General features: G+C 48.8%; 2 protein-coding genes across 3 annotated transcripts in view; one reads left to right on the forward strand and one right to left on the reverse strand.

The window, feature by feature from the left end:
- TTLL9 (tubulin tyrosine ligase like 9) overlaps positions 1 to 13,974 on the forward strand; it is a 63,581-nt gene extending 49,607 nt beyond the window's left edge. The window contains exons 10-14 of the mRNA XM_077951419.1: positions 3,236 to 3,294; positions 4,127 to 4,323; positions 6,835 to 6,948; positions 8,483 to 8,607; positions 12,296 to 13,974. Coding sequence (XP_077807545.1) covers positions 3,236 to 3,294; positions 4,127 to 4,323; positions 6,835 to 6,948; positions 8,483 to 8,607; positions 12,296 to 12,372 — 572 coding nt within the window. The 3' untranslated portion in view covers positions 12,373 to 13,974. The remainder of the gene's footprint in view (positions 1 to 3,235; positions 3,295 to 4,126; positions 4,324 to 6,834; positions 6,949 to 8,482; positions 8,608 to 12,295) is intronic.
- An 826-nt stretch (positions 13,975 to 14,800) lies between these two features.
- PDRG1 (p53 and DNA damage regulated 1) lies at positions 14,801 to 22,290 on the reverse strand. 2 transcript variants are annotated; one of them, XM_015149228.3, is made up of 5 exons: positions 22,105 to 22,274; positions 20,145 to 20,220; positions 18,653 to 18,727; positions 16,326 to 16,406; positions 14,801 to 16,108 (listed from the first exon to the last, which is right to left on the reverse strand). In XM_015149228.3, exons 1-5 carry the CDS (start codon positions 22,261 to 22,263, stop codon positions 16,086 to 16,088), a joined length of 414 nt encoding a protein of 137 aa, XP_015004714.2. In that variant the 5' UTR covers positions 22,264 to 22,274; the 3' UTR covers positions 14,801 to 16,085.
- Between the last annotated feature and the right edge of the window lie 270 nt (positions 22,291 to 22,560).

Genomic DNA, 22,560 nt, shown 5'->3' on the forward strand with positions numbered 1-22,560 from the left:
TCCTGCCTCAGCCTCCCAAGTTGCTAGGATTACAGGTGCAGGCCACCATGCCCGGCTAATTTTTTTGTATTTTTAGTAGAGATGAGGTTTCATCATGTTGGCCAGGCTGGTCTTGAACTCCTGACCTCGGGTGATCCGCCCATCTCAGCCCCCCAAAGTGCTGGGATTACAGGTGTGGGCCACCGCGCCTGGACTTTCATATTTCTTTATTGCCAAATATTCCTTGTATAGATATATCACATTCAGTAAAATGGGTATACCATTTTATCCATTGTTGGCACTGGAGTTGTTTCTGCTTTTTGGCTATTATGAAAAATGCTGCTATAAAAATTTCATGTACAAGTTTTTGTGTGGACATATGTTTTCATTTCTTTTTCTTTTTCGAGACAGTGTCTCGGTCCCCCAGACTGGAGTGCAATGGTGCCATCTTGGCTCACTGCAACCTCTGCCTCCCAGGTCCAAGCGATTCTCGTGCCTCAGTCTCCTGAGTAGCTGGGACTACAGGCGTGCGCCACCATGCCTGACTTAATTTTTGTATTTTTAGTAGAGATGAGGTTTCGCCATGTTGGCCAGGCTGGTCGCAAACTCCTGACCTCAAGTGATCTGCTCACCTCGGCCTCCCAAAGTGCTGGGATTACAGGCATGAGCTACCTCACCCAGCCTATTTCATTTCTCTTGAGTATGTATCTAGGAGTGGAATTGCCGCACATAATAATTCCATGTTTAACTTTTGAGGAACCTGTAAACTGTTTTCCAAGGTGCTGCACGATTGTACATGTCCCCTAGTATTGTTTAAGGGTCCCAATTTCTTTATATCAACACTTGTTATTTTGTATTTTTTGAGACAAATTCTTGCTCTGTTGCCCAGGCTGGAGTGCAGTGGTGTGATCTTGGCTCACTGCAGCCTCGACTTCCCAGGCTCAAGTGATCCTCCCGCCTGAGCCCCTCAAGTAGCTGGGACTATAGATGCTCGCTTCCATGCCTGGCTAATTTTTGTATTTTGTGTACATACAGGGTTTCATCATGTTGCCTAGGCTGGTCTTGAACTCCTGGACTCAAGCGATCTGCCTGCCTTGGCCTCCCAAAGTGCTAGGATTACAGGCATGGCCATCATGCCTGGCCAGTACTTGCTATTATCTGTCCTTTTCATTATAGCCATTCTAGTGGATGTGCAGTGGTTTTGATTGGCATTTCCCTGATGACTAATGATACTGAGTACCTTTTATGTGCTTGTGACCACTTATAAATCTATTCAAATCCTTTGCCCATTCTTAAATTGGATTATCTTTTTAGTGTTGAGTTATAAGAATCCTGTATGTATTCTGGATACTAGTCCCTTATTAGATACATTATTTGCAAATATTTTTTCTCATTCTGTGAGTTTTCTTTCATTTTTTTCCATAATTCCCATTGAAGCACAGAAGTTTTAAATGTTGATAAAGTTGAATTTATCTATTTTTTATTTTGTCATCTGTGCTTTTGGTGTCCTATCTAAGAGGACCTGCCTACTCAAGGTCACAATGACTCATTCCTCTATTTTTCTCTATGAATTTCATAGTTTTGCCTCTTATATTTAGGTCTGTGGTCCATTTAAAATTAATTTTTGGGCTGGATGTGGTGACTCATGCCTGTAATCCCAGCACTTTGGGAGGCCAAGGCAGGCAGATCACCTGAGGTCAGGAGTTTCAGACCAGCCTGGCCAACATGGTAAAACCCCTGCCTCTACTAAAAATACAAAAACTAGCTGGGCGTTGTGGCACACGCCTGTACTCCCAGCCACTTGGGAGGCTTAGGCAGGAGAATCGCTTGAACCCGGGAGGCAGCAGTTGCAGTGAGTTGAGATGGTGCCACGGCACTCCAGCCTGGGTGACAGAGCAAGACTCCGTCTCAAAAGAAAAAAAAAAAAAAAAAAGAGCTCTGAAGAAGAGCTCTAAAGAAGATGTCTAGGAAAAAGATGCTAAGGAGGATACTCACCTTCTCCAGAGAGGTTGAAACCACCCTACTCTGTTCAATATACCACAAACTGGAAGAACCATACGTTTAGGGGAATTAGACTTGGAGTCAGAGACCTAGAACCTCTACCTCCCCATCTGAGAAATGCCCCAAGTAAGTCCTGGAGAAAGTCAGGTCTTATGGCCATTTCATGAGGTTTGGTACTGAGTGTGGTAGCTCACACCTGTAATCCCAGCACTCTGGAGGCTGAGGCGGGCAGATCACTTGAGGTCGGGAGTTTGAGATTGGCCTGGCCAATATGGTGAAACCCCATCTCTACTAAAAACACAAAAATCAGCCTGGCATGGTGGCGGGCGCCTGTAATCCCAGCTACTTGGGAGGCTGAGGCAGGAGAATCGCTTGAGCTCGGGAGGCGGAGGTTGCAGTGAGCTGAGATTGCACCATTGCACTCCAGCCTGGGCAACAGACTATGTCTCAAAACAAACAGACAAACAAATACAAGGAGGTTTGAGGAAGCCATCCTGCTTAGCTGTGGGGGGAAGATGTTAAGGAAGGAGTATTCTGAATGGTGGTCACTTAACTTCTCTGAGCCTCCAAGGTCTCATCTGTGAGACGGGAATAATTTAGGGAACAAGTGAGATGCTCTGTAAGCTGCAAAGTGCTGCTGATGTCACTGGTGGTGATGATGGTGATGGTACTGAGAGGCCAAATCTCCGGGCTGGGTCTTCCAAGGCCACCCTGACCCTATCCCAGTGCTGGATCCCTTTGCCAATATTCCTACAAAGTGGCCGCCCAGCCTGGACCCCTCTAGTGACAGACAGCCTAGTGTGTCCTGAGATGGTTGTTCTGTATTTAGTTCCTTTACTTGTTAGAACCACTCCTCTTGATTTAAAAAAAAAAAAAAAAAAAAGATTAAAAAAAAAAAAAAGAAAAGAAAAACCGTAGTATAATATCAGCTATGCCAGGCACTGGAAGAGGCACAGTATTTAACCTTTTGAAAAATCCTGTGAGGTCAATATACTACTAAGTACCCCCATTAAAAGGTGGGGAAATAGGCCCAGGGAAGTGAAATGGCTTTTCAGGAGCCCACAGCCAGGAAAGATGCAGGCAGGATTTGAACCCAGGCCCAACTGACTCCAAAGCCCACACACACGACCGTGGAGCTATTTCGTAGTCTTCCCCATCAATTCCCAAGCAAGGTCTCAGTTCAGTCCCGGGGACTTCGGGGGGCAGGGCTCGCCCTTTTTGTTCACACTGACCCTTGACTACCACCCTTTCCCAGATGTTCACCTCACCAACGTCGCCGTGCAAAAAACATCTCCCGACTACCACCCAAAGAAGGTGAGGAAGCCAGGCGTGGCTCTGCACGGGGGCAGCCCTCTAGGGCCGGGTCGGGGTAGGGAGGGTGGAGTGGCAAGGAGCCCAGGATAGGCCTGTCTGAGCCTGTGTTCACCAGTGAGGCAGGCCTGCCCATCCCACTTGCAGGGCTCAGGGCAGGACTACAAATGGAGGCCTACATATCATGTGTCTAAGTATTTAAGAGTTGTAATCACACTAACACACCCCTAAACAAAAAATGTCCTATTCCCCTACCTTGACAGATATCTTCTATTGGTCAATGGATTAATCGATTAATGTAATGTATCATACAGATATATTTTATCTCTATCTATGTAAAATAACCTGCAAGGCCAGGTTCAAATACAGAATTCTCAGACTTCTCAAAGTCAAGGGCCAGACCAAGGGGACACAGGAGAGCAGGTCCCCAGCTCACACCTGTTCCCTTCTCTCCCTCCTCTGGCTCCATCCCACACAGTGGGGCCCTTGTGCATACACACCCCTGAAAACGGCAGCCTGTTGGTCACTCCTTGGCCTTGGGATGTACACATGGTCAGTGTGGTCTGTCCTCAGCAAGTCAGGCTCAGGGAAGGGGCCTACGCAGGCCGTGTGGGTAGGGACCTCTGGAATCCTGCATAGCCAGTCCTCTTAGACATGAAGAATTTTTTCCCCTGAAAGAGGGGCACACCTGGGGTCATCCTAATTACAGGGCTCAGGGCTGGGCCCCTCTTGCCCAGGTCTAAGGGAAACACTGAAGGCAATTGTGTAAGGGTCCTACCAGGCCAGATCCTGACTAACTGAGGCTCCTCTCTCAACCTGGCTGCCCGGGGCCCAGGGCTGCAAGTGGATGCTGCAGCGCTTCCGGCAGTACCTGGCATCCAAACACGGGCCCGAGGTGGTGGAGACACTCTTCAGGGACATCGACAACATCTTTGTCAAAAGCCTGCAGAGTGTGCAGAAGGTGATCATCAGTGACAAGCACTGCTTCGAGCTGTACGGCTACGACATCCTCATCGACCAGGACCTCAAGCCGTAAGTGGGTGGGTGGGAGAGCCAGGAGGTCACAGTTTGAATACCCAGACTGCCCAGGTTTGAATCCCAGCTCTGCCAATTCCTAGTTGTATAACCTTGTGCACACTTACGTTTTCTGTGCTTCAATTTGCCCATTTGTAAATGAGGTTGGTCATGACAGGATCTATCCATAGGTCATTATAGGAACGTTATGATGAATAAGTGAGATATAGTCTGTAGAGCACTGAGGACCAAGCCTGGCACTGGGAGGCCTTTCCTGATCATCTGCTGAGTCAGGAATTCTCCCCTATACCAGGCAAGAAACTTCCCCTCTGTAAGTCTTGGAGCTTTGAAGATGCAAAGCACCATATAATGGAATATTGTTACAATGTTGATCTTTGCCAAGACTTTGATCCACTCCCAAGATGCCGGTGGAAGAGGTTGAGCTGATGAATAGAACAAACTGGACCTGGCAGGGACCACTATGATGGCCTCACATGATGCAACAGGACACAGAAGCCTAGTGAGGGTCAGGGAGCTTGAGGTTATGTAGCCAGTCAGGGGCAAAGCCAGGCCCAGGGTCTAAGGACTTGGACTGAGCTGCTCCTCACCAGCACTGCCAGATCCAGGAGCCAACCCTCTATTCAGGGTCACCATGTAAGTGTTGAGGGGTTTTCTAAGCCAGGAGAAGCCCTCGCTCAAGGGAAACAGGGTCCCGGCACCAGCAGGACTCTCTCCTTTGTCCCCTGTAGCAGGATGTGACTGCTGGCATTAAGGTGGACCTGGTGGAGGAATAAGCTCTGGTCGGTGCTTGGACACCAGCTACTGCAGGAAGCACTGGAGCATCCACTTGCAGCCCTGGGGCCTGGGTAGTCAGGTTGGGGGAGGGACCCTCAGTTAATCACCACCTGGCCTGCTGAGACCCCTAAACAATGGCCCTCAGCACTGCCCTTAGGCCTGGACAAGAGGGGTCCAGCCCTGAGTGTTGTGATTAGGATGACTCTGGCTGTGCCCCTCCGTGTGGGCAAAAATTCTGCAGGTCCAAGAAGACTGGCTGCATAGGACCCCAGGTGCCTACGTCACCCCTCAGAGCCTCAGCTTCCTCATTTGTAAAATGGGAAACACCATGTCTACCTCTCCAAGTTGTTAGAGTAGTTTACCAAGATAATTTGCTATATAGTGGAAAGGGACTTGGTCTCCCACAGACCTGCCAGGTGAGCCCTTCCCTCTCTGGCCTTTTCCAGCTTCCTGTCTGTAAAAGGATGGGGTTGAACAAGACAAGAGGTGGTTAGCGGGAGGTCTTTGGGCTGCTTTTGGCCTGCAGATACTTGGAATTTGGCCTTTAGACTGTTTTTAATTTTAATTTATTGACAGGCTCTAAAATTTGGAAGATGTTTACATAAAAATCAGAATTACCAAGTACAGTGGCTCAAGCACCTATAATAATAATACCAACTACTCAGGAGGCTGAGGCAGGAGGATGACTTGAGGCCAGGAATTCAAGGCTGCAAAGAGCTAAGATTGCACCACTGCTCTCTAGCCTGAATGATAGAGCCAGATCCTGACTCTTAAAAAAAAAAAATTCACAATTTTTGGCTTTTCTGGAAAAATCAGATGATCTCTCAATTCTGGACTCACATGCCCACAAGGCAACACTCTCCTGGAGCTGGCCACAGCCACCCCTTTAGACATGGAATGCCCTTTCCAGCTCACCACAGTCTCCACCTCTCCCCACTGCTTCCCAACCCCTGACACAGCAGGTTGGGTGCCACCTACAGTGCGCAAATTTTCACTAAGAAAGGGAAGTTTTTCTTGCATTCACATCTCTGTTGGAAGAAGGGAAAACAATAACACCACGAAAGCACCATAATCATGCCTGTGCCAGCTTTCTACATTTAAGTTACCTTTCTTCAAAGTGGAAAGGTGGCTCATGCCTGTAATCCTAGCACTTTGGGAGGCCAAGGTGGGTGGATCACCTGAGGTCAGGAGTTTGAGACCAGCTTGACCAATATGGTGAAAGCCTGTCTCTACTAAAAATACAAAAAAAAAAAAAAAAAAAAAAAAAATAGCTGGGCGTGGTGGCGGGCACCTGTAATCCCAGCTACTCTGGAGGCTGAGGCAGGAGAATCGCTTGAACCTGGGAGGCAGAGGTTGCAGTGAGCTGAGATCATGCCATTGCACTCCAGCCTGGGCGACAAGAGCAAAACTCCCTCTCTAGGAAAAAAAAAAAAAAAAAAAAAAAAAAAGGCAGGGGGGTGGGAGGGAGCTGGGCACAGTGGCTCCTATCTGTAATCCCAGTACTTTGGGAGGCTGAGGCAGGAGGATCACTTGAAGCCAGGAGTTTGAGACTAGCCTGGGCAACCTAGCAAGACCCTATCTCTATAAAAATAATTTAAAAAAATAGAAAGGTAGAGGGAGTAGCCTGGATTGAATTAAGGGTGGGGTCCATGCATCCATCTAGCCTCTCAGTGAAATCCTAGGGGCTCCAGGGACCGAGTAACCCTAAGACTCTCTACTCCCCTTCCTCCCCAGGTGGCTCCTGGAGGTCAATGCGTCCCCGTCACTGACAGCCAGCAGCCAGGAAGACTATGAGCTCAAGACCTGCCTCCTGGAAGACACCCTGCATGTCGTGGACATGGAAGCAAGGTGAGGGAGGGCAGCCTTGATCACATGTCCTTGTACATGACAACTGAGGCTCCCACCAAGGAAGAGGGGGAGCTTAGAACCTTGGGGCCTGAGTGGCCCTCAGTGATGGCTTTGGCCTGCCCTACCACTTTGTAGATGGAGAAGCTGAGATGTCCACAGAGGGTAGGGTCCTGACCCAAGGACTTGACCTCTCCAGGGCAGAGCAGGGCCAACTACAGCTTTCTGAGACAGTCCAGCAGGATTTCCTCGAAACCTTCTGACTGTGAGGCTTTGGACTAGTCACATCACCTTTCTGAGCCTCAGCTTCCTCATCTGCAAAATAGGAAATGCCATGTCTACCTCTCAGAGTTGTTAGATTAATTTACAACGATAATTTACTATCTAGTGCCTAGCTAACAGTAAGTGCTGAGTACAAAGCTATTGCTATAACAATGTGCAATGGCAGAAAAAAAAACCCAGAGCTACTTTTAGGAATGGGTGAATGTGTGAATCCAGGTGCTCAATGTTGGCTAGTCTGTTCCCCCTCCCCCTCCCCCTCCCCCTCCCTCTCTTTCCTCTGTATTAGCTTTTCCCCAATTATTCCAGCAGAAGTTTGAGGATTGATTCTCTTTGCTGGGAACTGGGACACATGACCATTCCTAAACCACTCATTGTGACTCTGCTTGACCAAGCATAGTTCTTGTGCCCACATCCTCGGGAGTGGGGTCAACCCCACGTGAGCCATGGGATGAGGGAGGGAGAAGTGGTTCTCAAAGGAAAACCCAAGGTACTCTTGGACTGAAAGGTGAAATGGATGCTGAGCAGGCAGAAACCTCAGGTATCCACTATTCCTACCATCACCTATTCATTCAACAAACTTTTGAGCCCTGCTCTGTACCAGGCCCTGTGCCATATCCTGCGGACACAGTAAGGAACACGACAGAACTAGTCCCTGCCTTTATGGAGTTTAAGGTCTAAGGAGGAAAGGAGACTTTAAACCACAAATCACAAATAGAGGCACGTGGCCAGGCGCGGTGGCTCATGCCTGTAATCCCAGCACTTTGGGAGGCCGAGGCAGGCAGATCATTTGAGGTCAGGAGTTTGAGACCATCCTGGCCGACACGGTGAAACCCCATGTCTACTAAAAATACAAAAATTAACCGGGTGTGGTGGTGTGCACCTGTAGTCCCAGCTACTCGGAAGGCTGAGTCAGAAGAATCGCTTGAACCTGGAGGCAGAAGTTGCAGTGAGCCAAGATCGTGCCATTGCACTCCAACCTGGGTGACAGAGACTCCGTCTCAAAACAAAAACAAAAACAACAACAAAAACAAATAGGGGCACGTTATCAAGAGCAAGGAGCCTTGGGGGAAAACTGGGGAACAACCCCTCAGAGACCTGCATAGGTACCTGGGAAACAGTCAATGAATGGTTGGGAAAAAAGGACTTCTGAGAGACGGACATCAGTCGGGCTCAGGGAGGGATCAGGGACCTCACTTGGGTGTTAGGGCCCCGCCAGGTGCACCTTCATTAACCCTGTGTGCTCCTTCCTGTCCAGGCTCACGGGAAGGGAGAAGCGAGTCGGGGGCTTTGACCTCATGTGGAATGATGGCCCTGTTAGCAGAGAGGAGGGGGTTCCTGACCTGTCGGGAATGGGAAACTTTGTGAGCAACACACACCTCGGTATGTAGGGCCAGGTGGAGTGGGCACAAGGGATGGGTCATGGGAGGTACCAGGTAGTCTAGGAGGCAGGTTGGGATAGTGGTTAGATTGTTTGAATTCAATCTGCAACTTACCAGCTGTGTGACCTTGGGCAAGGGACTTAACCTCTGTTCCTCATTTTTAAATTTGGTTTCTAAAAAGTGAAAACTTCCCCTGATTATAAAAAAAGGATTCACACTCATTGTAGAATATTTGAAAACTAAAGAAAGAAATAAAAAAACATCCAGACATAACCATCTTTAACAATCTGGTGTATTTCCTTCCAGTTCTTAAAAAATGCATATATTCATACTTTTTCTTTTACAAAATTGGCATTGGGCTAGAGTTTCGAATCCCACTTTTCCCCATGGCATTTTCCATTCAAGTATATTAAGAGCCTCCCTCTTGAATGTACTTTTTGGTCCAGTCTGGATGAAATCTTTTACATACATTATCTCATTTCATCTTTAAGCAGTTTTTATTGTCATTTTACAGATGAGGAAATGATATCCAGGTGCTATGTAACTTGCTGAATGAAGGTTTTGGTCATAAGTGGTGAGCCAGGACTCAAACTCCCATCTGCCTGGCTCCAAAACCTGAGTGCTTGACCGTTAGACTTTCCTGCCTCTTGGCACAGTTTAAAAAAATTACCGTATGGCTGCAAAATATTTCAGTTTGTACATATGCCGACATTTACTAAACCAATTTCTTATAATTGGACATTTGGCCCAATTGCATTTTATATTTTTTAACTTTTATGAATAATACCCTGATGAACACCCTTTCACATTAAGCTCGGCTGAAATTCTGGTCATTTCCTGAGGACAGATTCCTAGAAGCAGAATTATTGGGCCAAAGGGACGGGATTATTACAACCAAACTGCTTTCCAGGAAGATTATACGAATTTGCCAGATTTGAATTTTTAGGGAAAAAAAAAATCTGTGCCAACTGGCGAGGTAAAACATACTGACTCATTGTTGTTTTATGTGCATTCCATTGATTACTGGTGAGGTTTCCGTTTGGTAAATTTGCACTTCTTCTTTTGTAAGCTGTCTATACTCTTTATCCATTTTTCTAGGGGTTGTTTAGTTTTCTAAATGTATAAGGCTTCGGATGACTATATAACCCTGTCCAAGCTTAATTTAATACGCATATAATCACCTGGAAATCTTGTTAAACTGTAGATTGTGACTCCATAGGTCTAGGGTGGGGCCTAAGATTGTATTTCTAACAAGCTCCTGGGTAATGCTCCATGGATTAACCATTGCTGTATAACAAGCCCTCCCAAAACCTAGCAGCTTAAAGCAACTGTTTTATTTGCTCATGCTTCCTCAGGTCCCTCCTGGGGTCACTCATAGGGCTGCAGGCACCTGGCAGATTTACTGAGGCTTGATAGCTACGACAGCCTCATTCATAGGTGTAGGGGTTGATACTGGCTGTCAGTTGGGCCTCTCTTTCCATGTGGCCACTCGTCTTCCAATAGTCTGGCCCTGGCTTCTTCATGTGGTAGACTCGGGGTTCCAAGAGGGTGAGAAAAGACACTGCAAAGGCTTTTGTGGCCCAGACTCAGAAGTCCCATAAAGTCATTCTGCTACAATCAAAGCATGTGTTAGTCTAACCCAGTCACTGGGTAAGAAAATAGACCCCACCTCGCCGGGCGCAGTGGCTCACGCCTATAATCCCAACACTTTGGGAGGCCGAGGCGGGCATATCATGAGGTCAGGAGATCGAAACCATCCTGGCTAACACGGTGAAACCCCGTCTCTACTAAAAAATACAAAAAAAATTAGCCGGCCGTGGTGGCGGGTGCCTGTAGTCCCAGCTACTCGGGAGGCTGAGCAGGAGAATGACGTGAACCCAGGAGGCAGAGCTTGCAGTTAGCCGAGATCGCGCCACTGCACTCCAGCCTGGGCGACACAGCGAGGCTCTGTCTCAAAAAATGAAAAAAAAGAAAATAGACCCCACCTCTTGATGAGAGGAGCAGCAGTCACCTTGCACAGAGGTGTGCATATAGGAATGGAATTGTTGCAGCCATTTTTGCTAACAGTGTACCTCAGATATCAATGCGCTAGTTCCTGGACCCCCATTTGAGTAGCAAAGATGGAAAGTGGCGGTTCTCTACCTTGGCTGCCCATTGGAATCACCCGGGAGCTTTAAAGACTACTGATGCCTGCCAGATCAAGATATGGTTGGTGTGGGCATCAGTAGCTTTTAAAGCTCTCAAGTGATTCCAATATGCAGCCCAAGTTGCAAGCCACTGTTTTATATTTTAATTTTTTTTTTTTTTGAGACAGAGTCTCGTTCTGTCACCCAGGCTGGAGTGCAGTGGTGCGATCATAGCTCACTGTAACTAACCTCAAACTCCCAGGCTCAAGCAGTCTTCCTGCCTCAGCCTCCCAAGTAGCTAGGCCTACAGGCACACACCATCACACTTGGCTAATTTTATTTTTTTGTGTGTGTTTTTTTCCTGTAGAGACAAAATCTCACTATGTTGACCAGGCTGGGAGAGCCAGTGCTTTAGAAGTCTCTAGAATTATTCCTGTTTCAAGTGTTTGGGTTGATGGTGGTAATCACAAGGGTAGCTGGTTAGGGTAGGAAGAGTACTGATGGATTGTGTTAGGGAAGTGTTCAGGGACATCCAGGTGAAAGGGTCAGCAGATAACTCAGAGATGAGTCTAGAACTCCAAGAAGTTTGCACTGGACAAGAAGACTTGGGAGTTATGAATGAGCCAAATAGAGTTTAAGTTAGGGCTGCATGGAACTCACTCTGGAAAACCCTGAGGATGTGCATAGTAGGCTCTCAGCTCAGGGAATGGCTAAGTGAGTGCCTAGGAAGCAGGGACAGACAGGGTTTGGGGGGATGTGGAAGATGGCAGACACCCCCAGGTCAGTACTAGTGGCCAGAGAGATTCAGTCACTCAAGCAGCATTTTTGAGTGCCATCAATATGCCTGGCATGAGATTAAATGACCAGAGAGTTACCCCAAGGATCAGCTCTGAGAGCAAATAGCCAACATGTAGCACCATGAACGTCCTGGGAGAGACGTCTCAGCGCTCACATCAGAAATATTTAAAAGCACGAACTGCCTGGGACTGGGAGCCACATGTACGGAAAACTCATCCCTTAGCCAGTTGTGCCTGACACATGGGTTGGGTAAGGGAAGAAAGCTGACAGTACTGGGCAGCTATGAGAAGCCAGGCACTGTGCTAGCTTTAAATGCATTTTCACTGAGCAAAGCCAGGAGGAGCGGCAGTGTGGGGTAGTGGTTAAGAGTGTAGCTCTGGCACCAGGTAGTCTGGGTTCAAATGATTTAACCTCTCTGAGCCCGTTTTCTCTTCTACACATCATTCCCGTGAAGGCCAAACAAATCCATCCACATTCAGCATCTGGAGCAGTCCCTGGCTTGAGGGAAGCTCCCAATCCTCACGTTCACTCCCTAAGGTGGGCAGTAGTATCCTGGTTTACAGATGAGAAGACCGATGCTGGAAAGGGTAAATGACCTGCTTGAGGGCCATGGCAGTTCAGGAATGGAGCCAGGATGTAAACCACAGGCTGTGTGTGGTTGTCTGACTCCCGCTGTCCCCTCTTCCCAGCAGGGAGTGGGGGCACAGGCCCCTCCACTCCTCCCAAGCACAGGTCATCCCAGCCAACACCCCACTTCCTTTCCAGGCTGCATCAACGATCGGAAAAAACAACTGAGGCAGCTCTTCTACTCCCTTCAAGTCCAGAAGAAAGCTTCCAGTTGATCCCCAGCTGCCAGGAGGAAATCAGCCTTAGCAGGTGCCACCCAGGCCTCCCCTGCACTCTCAGATCCCAGCACAGCACCTCAAAGCTCTCACCTCCCCACCTCCACCCTGGCACCAGCTTTGCTGGCTTAGCAGCTGCAGCTTACTACCTGAATTGGGCCGCTTGGATACCTCCAGCCCATCCCCAGGCATCTTTGCACCAGGAGACGCCAATCCCTAGGACTGGGGGGTGTTTTAACCTTGACAAACTGACTTGGCAATTAGGCCCAAAGAGAACAAATACAGCAAGTTCTGCTACCCCCAAGAGATCATATCTAATAAATGAGCACAGGCCCTACTTGGAGTCACTGGGCACCAGGCCTGGTTCAGGGGATACTGCTGGCTGCAGCCAAGTCCTCCTGGCTTTGACACTTGGATGCCTCCCAAGTCAGTGCTGAAAAGGTCCTTCAGGAGCAAGGGTTTGGAGGCTAAGGAACTTGTCTTTAAGCTGTGCTTACAAAGCAAGCCGTTATTAGATTGTATTTATTGGGGGTCTGGGGAAGTACTGAGCCCTAAACACATCCTCTTCTCCTTGTAATACCCTGACCCTGCATATGGGGAACCCATGGGGCTCCCTGACCATCATCTGAAAACCAGTGGGACAGAGCATCCCCACTTCTCAGGTGGACCAGACAGACCAGGGAGGCAGAGCTTAGTGAGGGTCTCTGCAAAGGTGTATTGATCTAAGTCAGATGGGTGACTTAAGTGCTTCTCTAGGCCCTGTGTTTGAGCTTCAGAGCTGAGCCAGAAACCAGAAAACCTTGGGCTCATGGGCAGGACAGCTTGGGGAGTTGAGTGTGAGTAAAAATCTCTGCATTTTCACATCTTACATTCCTAAGCCTCCTCTTGGTTTAAGAGGGGTTGCAACAAGAGTCGGGGCTGTTGGGGTAACTGCTCCAAGGGGGATTTACTCCCTCTACCACTCCGCCAGCTTCAGAGTACTTTCTCTGGCTGCAAATGGTGGAATCTGACTGCCTAGGTTAAGCGCAAAGGGAAGACTTTTGGAAGGAAAATACTGGCAAATCCAAGAAGTGAACCCGCTGACTTTAGGAAAGCCAGAAGCCAAGCTACTCTGGACCTTCTGCCTTCAGAGCATGAGGACTTGTCCCATTCATCCTTGTGACTGAGGCAAACACAGACAGGTCCAGGCATGGGCTCCAGGTTCCCTATTTCCAGAAGGAATGCGATTGGCTCTTTTTGGCCCAGCACCCACCCTGCAAGGGAGGAAGGGGCAATTTTCCAATGGTGAAATTGTGAATCAGGCAGTCATACTGGAGAACATCTAGCAAGGTGAATTCTGCAACTCCCTACTTTATTTACATTTAAAAATAAGTAATATATTCATGTGGTTTAAAATCCAAAGTTTACCAATGGGTATAGGGTGACATCTCCTTCTCTCCCACCTCTGTGCCCCAACCCTGCAGGTGCTGTTCTGAGGGAATGACATTGTATTTGCACACACACATTATTAGCTTATAAGACACCTGCCTTCCCCTTGCTTTTCCCACTTGATGTATCTTGGAGCTTGTTCCTTATTCTTGATTATAGTTGTATGGTATTGCACTACCTGGAGCTACTGATTCCTTTAACTAGTCCCCTGTGGATGGACAGTTTGTTTCCAATTCCACCTGCCTACTTCTTAAGAGTTCACAGGGAAAACACATAGTAATTTCTGCAAAACTCAAGAGGATTCAAAACTGTAGGTCTGGGCCAAGTTTGGCTTGGGTAGGGTAAAACACCTGTGACCCACACTCACGTTTTAAAACAGTTTCTGCATTAGACAAAAATATTTAAAAGACAGGAGATTCAACTTCACAACCCAAATGTCTAGCTTCTCTTGAAAAAACGTTGCCGGGCGCGGTGGCTCAAGCCTGTAATCCCAGCACTTCGGGAGGCCGAGACGGGTGGATCACGAGGTCAGGAGATCGAGACCATCCTGGCTAACATGGTGAAACCCCGTCTCTACTAAAAAATACAAAAAACTAGCTGGGTGAGGTGGCGGGCGCCTGTAGTCCCAGCTACTCGGGAGGCTGAGGCAGGAGAATGGCGTAAATCCGGGAGGCGGAGCTTGCAGTGAGCTGAGATCCGGCCACTGCACTCCAGCCTGGGCGACAGAGTGAGACTCCTTCCAAAAAAAAAAAAAAAAAAAGAAAGAAAAAACGTTACGAACTGGCCATGACAGCCTGTGTTTCTATGTAACTATGAGCCAGAGCCAAGAAGCAGGGGGACCAGGAGAGGTGTGCCCTGCCATGCTGCCATTTGTTGTCACCTGCCTATCACAGGTTCATTTCAAGGCAAGAACCATGTTCATAGGTGGTATTCTAAATGGAGCGGCGTGCCCTCACTGAAGGACTAGATGAGGTAAATAAAGACTAGTTGCTGCTATTCATTCATTCAGCTAACATTTATTGAGCCCTTAATGAACACAAGAGTTTTGACTTCATGACAGTTCATACTGGGACCTCAGACCACTGAAGGCAGACAGTAACGAGCAGTGCTGGCCAGGCCCCACTTTCAGAGGGGGTGGAAGGTCACTCTTGACACATGTCATATATGGTAAGAGGGGCACCCACTCACCCAGGCCGGGTACAGGACTCTGCAAGGCCCTCCTGAGTAAAGAGCGGCCACAAAGGGCTGCTAGGCAGCACCCACTCTTGGAATCAAGCAGGGAAAAAGCGCAAAAATGGAGCTGGCAGGGAGGTGTGTGCCTGCCCCACAGATGGCTGTGGTGAGCCATAAAGCACCAAGATTCTGTTCTTCATTCAGCAACCACCCATGAGCCTCCTGGTTTATTCCAATCCCATGGCACCTGCCTGAAAACCTCTCTCCCTTCTGAGGGGAATGCTGGAATGAAACTCCACTCTGCCCCTCCCTCCCTCCCTCCTTGCTCAGGGTCCATGTGAACAGCAGGCCATTGTTGGGAAGTGCCTGTTGCAGTCATTCTTACACCCCCACAGCCACTGCCCCACACACCCACTGATGGCTACCAGGGCCCATCAATAGATCTTGTGTCCACTGAGCCCTGGTGTCCAGGTCCAGCAGCCAGATAGGCTGAAGGTTCCCTCCTGCCATCACAGAGTAGCCAAGCACTACAGACAAAGAGGTTTTCATGGCCAGATTCCTGACGCCTGTCCCCTTACAGGGCAGATCCTGTTCTTACAGATGTCAAGGTTGGAGGGTTCTGGGTCCTTCATGACCCTGGGGGGTTGCTGGTCCCCCATCTTGGTTCTTGAGTCTCATCCTTTTAAGATGACCTTGAGAGCTTTAAGCTCATCCTGGTTGAGGGGGTTCAAGTTAAAACCCTTCAGCTCCGGTTTGCCTAGGAGAGAAGATGATCCATCAGCATGTCAGGCCTCCTGCTGGCTCTGGAACCAGGCCCAGGAAAGGGGCTGACGCTGCACTAATGCTGCCAAACTTGGCCTGGAGGTCTGGCAGGGATGGGCCTCCAATTCTGCAATGCACCAGATGAGGCATCACCACCACTCCTGTGTCACCAAGAACCTACAAAGTCATGACTCTGCTGTCTCAGGTTTTTACAAGACCTGTGACCAATCTAGAGTGCTTGTGTTTATCAAGAATTTCAGCTCTGACCTCAATCACTCACTGAAGCCTTCTGAGTTTCCTCAGTCGGAGCTATCTGATCCCCATGCCATGCCCTGATGTATAACGTGAGATCACCCCAAGCGGTTCCTGGGACCTGGAAAAGAAGCTGTGACAGGACTAGGACTCTATAAATTCCCGTCCATTCTGTCCCTGGGCAGCTACAACCAACCACTGTGCATACCTCCAGGGCCACTCACAGGCTGCCCCGGCCACTGCCCACCTCTGAGGGTTGGGCTTCCCACCCCTGCCCTTCAAAGTCCATGCTGATGATTCTCTCCCCTCCTCGTCTCCAGTCCCTGCTAGGCCAATACCTTGGGCCTCAAAAAGGCGGTTGACCTTCACTTTAAGTTGCTTCCGGAGTTTTTCTATTTCTTTATCCAGATGATCCTGATCTGAAAAAATGAGGGGGGCAAGCAGAGGATAAGATTGTACCAGACAGACTTGACCTCAGGAGTGGAGATGCCAGCCTCTCCCCAGCAAGGGCGTGTAGCTTTCAGGAAGGAAAAGGAGACATCAGAGGCCAACTGAGGAAGGATTCAAGGCTAGAAGGGACATGACCTGCTCAGGACCACTCAGAGAGCCCAGGACACAGCAGTCCCGACTTCCATTACACTGGCCTTTTTTGCATTATGCAAAGTACCTTGAGGTGGTCAGTGGACAGAAAAGGCAACATCAGGACTTTAGGCCGCCCTCCCACAATGAAATTATGGAAAACTCCAATGCACAAACAAAGAAGCATCTCTAGATTCAGCCCACCCTAGATGGCTAGAAAATGGATGCCTAAGAAATTTTACAAACCCGAGTCCATCAAGGTGGGGGGGTTTTAGAAAAATATGATTGTGTGAACATGTGACGTAAACAATCAACACGAAACCCTAATGCTCAGGCTTAACTTAATTAGCCACTGTGAACAGAAAAGGGTCTCCTAGTGTCCTGGACTGCCCCTGAGAAAAGTCAGTGTGATGACAGAGGTGGCTATCAAAGCCTCATTGACCAATCAACTGAAGTCACCCAGCCAATTCTACCTGCTCACGAGTGACATTCTGGCTAGTCTGTCTCCCCACAGACTCACTCTTTCTGACGGGGAGAAACCCTGAATGGCCAAGTCTTATAGCCTGGTTCTATTTCTCATTGTGAATGAGTAACCCCAGTGTCTATGAGCTTGTTTAGCCTGTGTTGATCCCCAAGAAACCTGATGATGTCTCAGAACCCCTCTAGGTACGGTGACAAGACCACATTTGGGGACCAAAAGAGCCAACAAGATCCTCAACCCAGGCAAGGGACCCCTCTGAAAGCTTAGTCTACAGCCCACCACCAAGTGCAGTTTAATTTTATAACCATATTATTACTGTATTTTTTCAACACAACAGTTGGAAACTTCTCCATGCTGGATATAGCTTTCTCTGTTAGTAGTTTTATGTAACTGGCCGGGAGCAGTGGCTCACGCCTGTAATCCCAGCACTTCAGGAGGCCAAGGCGGGTGGATCACCTGAGGTCAGGAGTTCTAAGACCAGCCTGGCCAACATAGTGAAACCCTGTCTTTACTAAAACAACACAAAAATTAGCCAGGCATAAAGGCATGCACCTATAATTCCAGCTAATCAGGAAGCTGAGGCAGGAGAATTGCTTGAACCTGGGCAGCAATGTTGCAGTGAGCCGAGATAGCGCCATTGCACTCCAGCCTGGGTGACAGAGCAAGACTCTGTCTCAAGGAAAAAAAAAAAAAGAAGTTTTATTTCATGAGGTGTGAAGACACCCTATCTTCAGGGACTGAGTCAACCTGGCTTGTCCTTTTGGCCATTTTCAAGGTTATGGAAGAAAAAATATGTGTAGCCTGTTCTTTTTCTAGCCAATAATCCATTTGTAGCCTGACTTGCTTTAAGATGCTTTTCCAAAGAGCTTCCAGATTATGGCTGTGGAAACTGAGTACGCTGAGTGCCCAAGCTATGGCAGACCCTAGACGTTTACTCTCCCCAAACCTCCATATTCAACCCAGTCTCTATTGCAGGGCATGTGAAAAAGAAAAGCTCACTCTCCCGGGCTCTCTTGCAGCTATGGGTAACCATGTGACTTAGTCTGGCCAATGAGATGTTGGCAGGAAGTCCCTGAGGAGATGGCCTCACTTCCAAAATAGAAGGCAAAGCTCTATGTGGCAAAAGCCTTCTGTCTTTCCTCCAGCCTGGCATGAGGACATGAGGACATGAGGCCTGCAATGATGAAACAACAACCAGGAGAATATGCTAAGGTGCCACTGCTGGGCAGCTATGCCAGGCCTGGACTACACACCTCTGGACAATTTCTTATGCAAGAGTAAAAGAAGCATATTTCCTTAAGCCTCAATTTGTTTGGTTTTGTTAGTTGCAGCCCAACTGATTCCTCACTAGTAAGAAAGCACTATGCTAGGCACACATAGTGTTTTACCTCAACTTCACAGCTGTGCTACACAGACACATTCCCCTCTTAGAAATGAGGAAATAACCCACAGTGGCAGAGGTGGAATTGAAACCCACAGCAGTCTGAACCCTGTGACAGAGCTGCCTCTCCTCCAGCTGCCTGAAGCCTGACTCCCTGTTCTGGGTTAAGACCAAAGCTGGTGGAAGAGGCAGCACATCCCTGACCCATCCCCAGGAGGCCTTACCTTTTTCAATCATTTCCTTTGTCTCAGGGTGAGGCATCTTGATAAACATGTTCCCAAAGCAAACCATCACATCTTCTGAAAGAGCAAATGGTAATTCCTTCAACAATTTTTTTTTTGAGTACCTATTATCTGCCAGGCATTATTTTAGATACAACACAGCAGAACAAGACAAAGTTCCTGCCCTCTTGGAGCTTATGTTATAGTGGAAGAGAGAGAATAAACAAAGATAGGATTTTTCACACCTCGATTAAAAGTTGTAGAGAAAAATAAAGCAGGCTAAGATGGCTAGGCAATGCCAGAGGAGGACCTTGTTACTCATACCAGGTAGTCCGAGAAGGCCTTACTGATTATACGATATCTACATAGAGACCCAAGGAAAGTGAGAGTGGGAGCACTGCAGACATCTGGGGAAAGAGTGAGCCAAACAGAGGAAACAGGAACAGCAAAGATCCGTAGTGTGCTTGGGGTGTTCAGAACAGCAAGGGACCAGGCGAGTGGCTCACGCCTGTAATCCCAGCACTTTAGGAGGCCAAGGCAGGTGGATCACTTGAGGCCAGGAGCTCGAGACTGGCCTGGCCAACATGGCGAAACCCTGTATCTATTAAAAATACAAAAATTAGCTGGGCGTGGTGGTGCATGCCTGTAATCTCAGCTACTCAGGAGGCTGAGGCACGAGAATCACTTGAACCTGGGAGACAGAGGTTGCAGTGAGCCGAGATCACGCCACTGCACTCCAGCCTGGGTGACAGAGCAAGGCTCTGTTTCCATATACATAAATAAAGTAACAGCAAGGAGACCAGTGTGGATGGAGTCATGGGGGGCGGGGCAGGGGCAGAGATTATATTGGCACACTCATGGATTCACGGGGGCTGGATTACTCAGTCTTGCAGGACCTCTGGATTTTACTCAGATGAGATGAGAAGCAACTGGAAGATTCTCCACATTCTAGTGCACTTTCAACAAAATGTAAACTTCCTCCCTTATCCCCCAAGACCTTTCATTATGGCCTGGTCTCTGCCCCTCTCTCCAGCCATACTTACTCCCCATCTGCTTCCTCTGCCACAGCCACTCGGCCTCATCTAAAGGGTTCCCATTCTGCCAGATATATATTCTCAACACCCACCCCAAGTCCAATTCCATCTTTGGCTTTCTTACAACTTTCAATTACACATTTTACGTTGTTTTCCTCATCTGTAAAGCACAAGGGCAGGAACCATCAGTTTCATACATCCCCAACACTCTCTCAGTGTCTGCCATTGTTGCTAAGCCAGGAGCTAACAACCAGTCACTGAAGTGAGCAGGCAAAATCCTGAACCACAGTTTGTGCCAGAACTGCAAAATTTGCTCCCCCATCTCCTCAGACTGTTTCAATTTCCCACAAGGCTGTTATACAGCTGTGACCTCCTGCCTGATCTCTATCAGGGACAAGGTAAAGGCCTTAAAGGAAAATGGAACAGGCCTCCAGGGCTGCACTGAGAAAATTTCAACTTACCAGAGAGGCTGAGATCCTTCTGCAGGGCCCTCAGGCCCTCTCGATTCTGATTCCTTTTAGTGTCCAGGTCCACAATCTGAAAACCACAGGGACAGGAGGGAACTCAGCTATCTCTTGCCCCAAGCTGTCACCTCTTGACAGACAACAGCTGCAGAGACAATGAATTATTCCTGGTTACATCCAATGTCCTGCCTAAAATGGATTGATGTGTGAATGTATTTCTTCTCACTCAGCTTCCTGGTCTGAAAGACAATGCTGTGTGCAGCTGCCCTCTGCCCAGAGAAGATGCTGGGAAAACATGTGCTGACTAAACGGGAAATTCTGCATTATCCACTCGAACTTTAGGGCATGTCAGAATCACCGGGGGAGTGGAAACCCTTCCCCTACACACTGTGATTAAGCAGGCCTAATGTTTATTTTTGGACAAACTTCTCCAGCTGATTCTGAACTAGTAATATGAGAAACCCAACAGTACTAGATTGGAACAGCAGGATTGGGGGCACTGAGACAGTGGCAACAACACAATAGCTACTAAGGAAGTGAAGCAGTAGTACAGTATACTGCACAAGAGTGCTGGTTCTGGAGCTGGAATACCCAAGTTCGAATCCTGCTGTCTGCCTCAAGCTGTGTAATTTCACCTTCCTATTTACTCCTCCTCAAAATGGAGCTACAAACAGTACCTACCTCACAGGTTATTGAGCCAGCAATTAAATGACTTAACACAGTACCTGGCACATAGTAAGTAGCTGATAAACTTTATTTATTTATTTATTTTTACTTTTTTTTTTTTTTTTTTGAGACGGAGTCTCGCTCTTTTGTCCAGGCTGGAGTGCAGTGGCGCAATCTCAGCTCACTGCAAGCTCCGCCTCCCGGGTTCATGCCATTCTCCTGTCTCAGCCTCCCGGGTAGCTGGGACTACAGGCGCCCGCCACCACGTCCGGCTAATTTTTTGTATTGTTAGTACAGACAGGGTTTCACCGTGTTAGCCAGGATGGTCCTGATCTCCTGACTTCGTGATCCGCCCGTCTCTGGTCCTGATCTCCTGACTTCGTGATCCGCCCGTCTCGGCCTTTCAAAGTGCTGGGATTACAGGCGTGAGCCACCGCGCCAGGCCTGCTGATACACTTTAAGTGCTCTTATTATTCTCATCCAGCACACCCTGATCCAGTATTTAATTTGACAGATTCTTGCCCAAGTTTTCCCTTTCTCAGTAAATACCTGACCCTTCTAACTGGAGATGAGAGGGAGTCACGACTCCCGTGGCTCCCTCACCCATTTACACAGCCATTATCACGGCCTACTGAGTCTGTCTCCAAAATACATTTCTGACCCCTTCACTTCTCTCCACCACCACTACCTAGTCCAAATCCATCTCTGGTCTGAACCATAGCAATGGCCCCTCACCCGTCTCCCTGCCTTCACCCTTGCCCGCCTATATTCTGTATTCCACACAGCAGCCGGGGGATCCTTTTAAAACCTAAATCCAATTACGTCACCCTCCTTCCCCAAGGAACTCCCTTCTAAAGCTTGGCACTTAAATTAGAGCCTGACCCAAACCCCCTACAAGGCACCCCATAAACAGGGCGCCACCTTCCCCCAGGTCCCCACCCCCTCCCAGTCACAAGGTCCCCTCAGGCCTCTTTTCGGTTCTAGCTCTCCCCGAGGGCCTTTACAGGGCGGTGCCCCCAGATCAACCATGGGGCCTGGAAGTGCATTTTGAAACAGGTGCTCAGGAAACCGCCCAGAGCATGATGGGTCGAGATCCAGAGAGCATGGCAAGGGGCAGAGAAAAGATGAAGAGCGAGGAATGACCAGCACAGCGCAGGCGGCCGAATATTTATTGGCCCACGTCTGTCGCCTCGGAGCCGTTAACCGCCTGTCCGGGTCAACTCTCCGCGACCCCGCGGGCTTTCCGACGGCGCCGGCCGCCAGGCCCCAGCGCCGCGGACGGGCCTCTCACCTGCCGCTTGTCCGCCAGCACCTCCTCGGCGAGCTCCTCCACCTCTACCAGGTACCGCAGCACTCGCTCCGCCTCGGGCGATAGCATACCGCCCACCAACTCCTCCTGCGGCTGTCGTGCGACCCCGGGGGTCTCCGTTTCGACTCCCGCGCTGCGCATGCGCCGCTCTCAAGGGGCTTCCGGCGCGCCTGCGCAGTTAAAAGAACGGTGGTGCGCAGGCTCCAACGCTCGTGCGCCAGCCGGCTGCGAGAGGCGGGGCCTAGCTTTGGGGGCGGGGCTGGAGCGCCCTCTGCAGGCTCAGAGAGTTCAGTCCGTGGGTTGTCTCTGAACCCCTCGGTTCACACTTCTTGAGCGCTTACTATGTGCCAACCAGTTTTAGGTGCTTAGGATGCAGCAGTGAGCACAACAAAATCCTTGCCTTCATGGAACTTCATTCCAGTGGGAAACACCGACAAT

Source organism: Macaca mulatta, chromosome 10, assembly GCF_049350105.2.
Source record: "Macaca mulatta isolate MMU2019108-1 chromosome 10, T2T-MMU8v2.0, whole genome shotgun sequence".
Taxonomy (NCBI): Eukaryota; Metazoa; Chordata; class Mammalia; order Primates; family Cercopithecidae; genus Macaca; species Macaca mulatta.

Bases quoted from the DNA above. Each gene is read 5' to 3' on its own strand.
- PDRG1 (XM_015149228.3), bottom strand. From the start codon at position 22,263: ATGCGCAGCGCGGGAGTCGAAACGGAGACCCCCGGGGTCGCACGACAG. The intron at 18,728-20,144 runs GTAAGTTGAAAT...TTGCTCTTTCAG, and splicing joins GAAGGATCTCAGCCTCTCTG to AAGATGTGATGGTTTGCTTT. The intron at 16,109-16,325 runs GTATTGGCCTAG...CTTCTTTTCCAG, and splicing joins CCGCCTTTTTGAGGCCCAAG to GTCCCAGGAACCGCTTGGGG.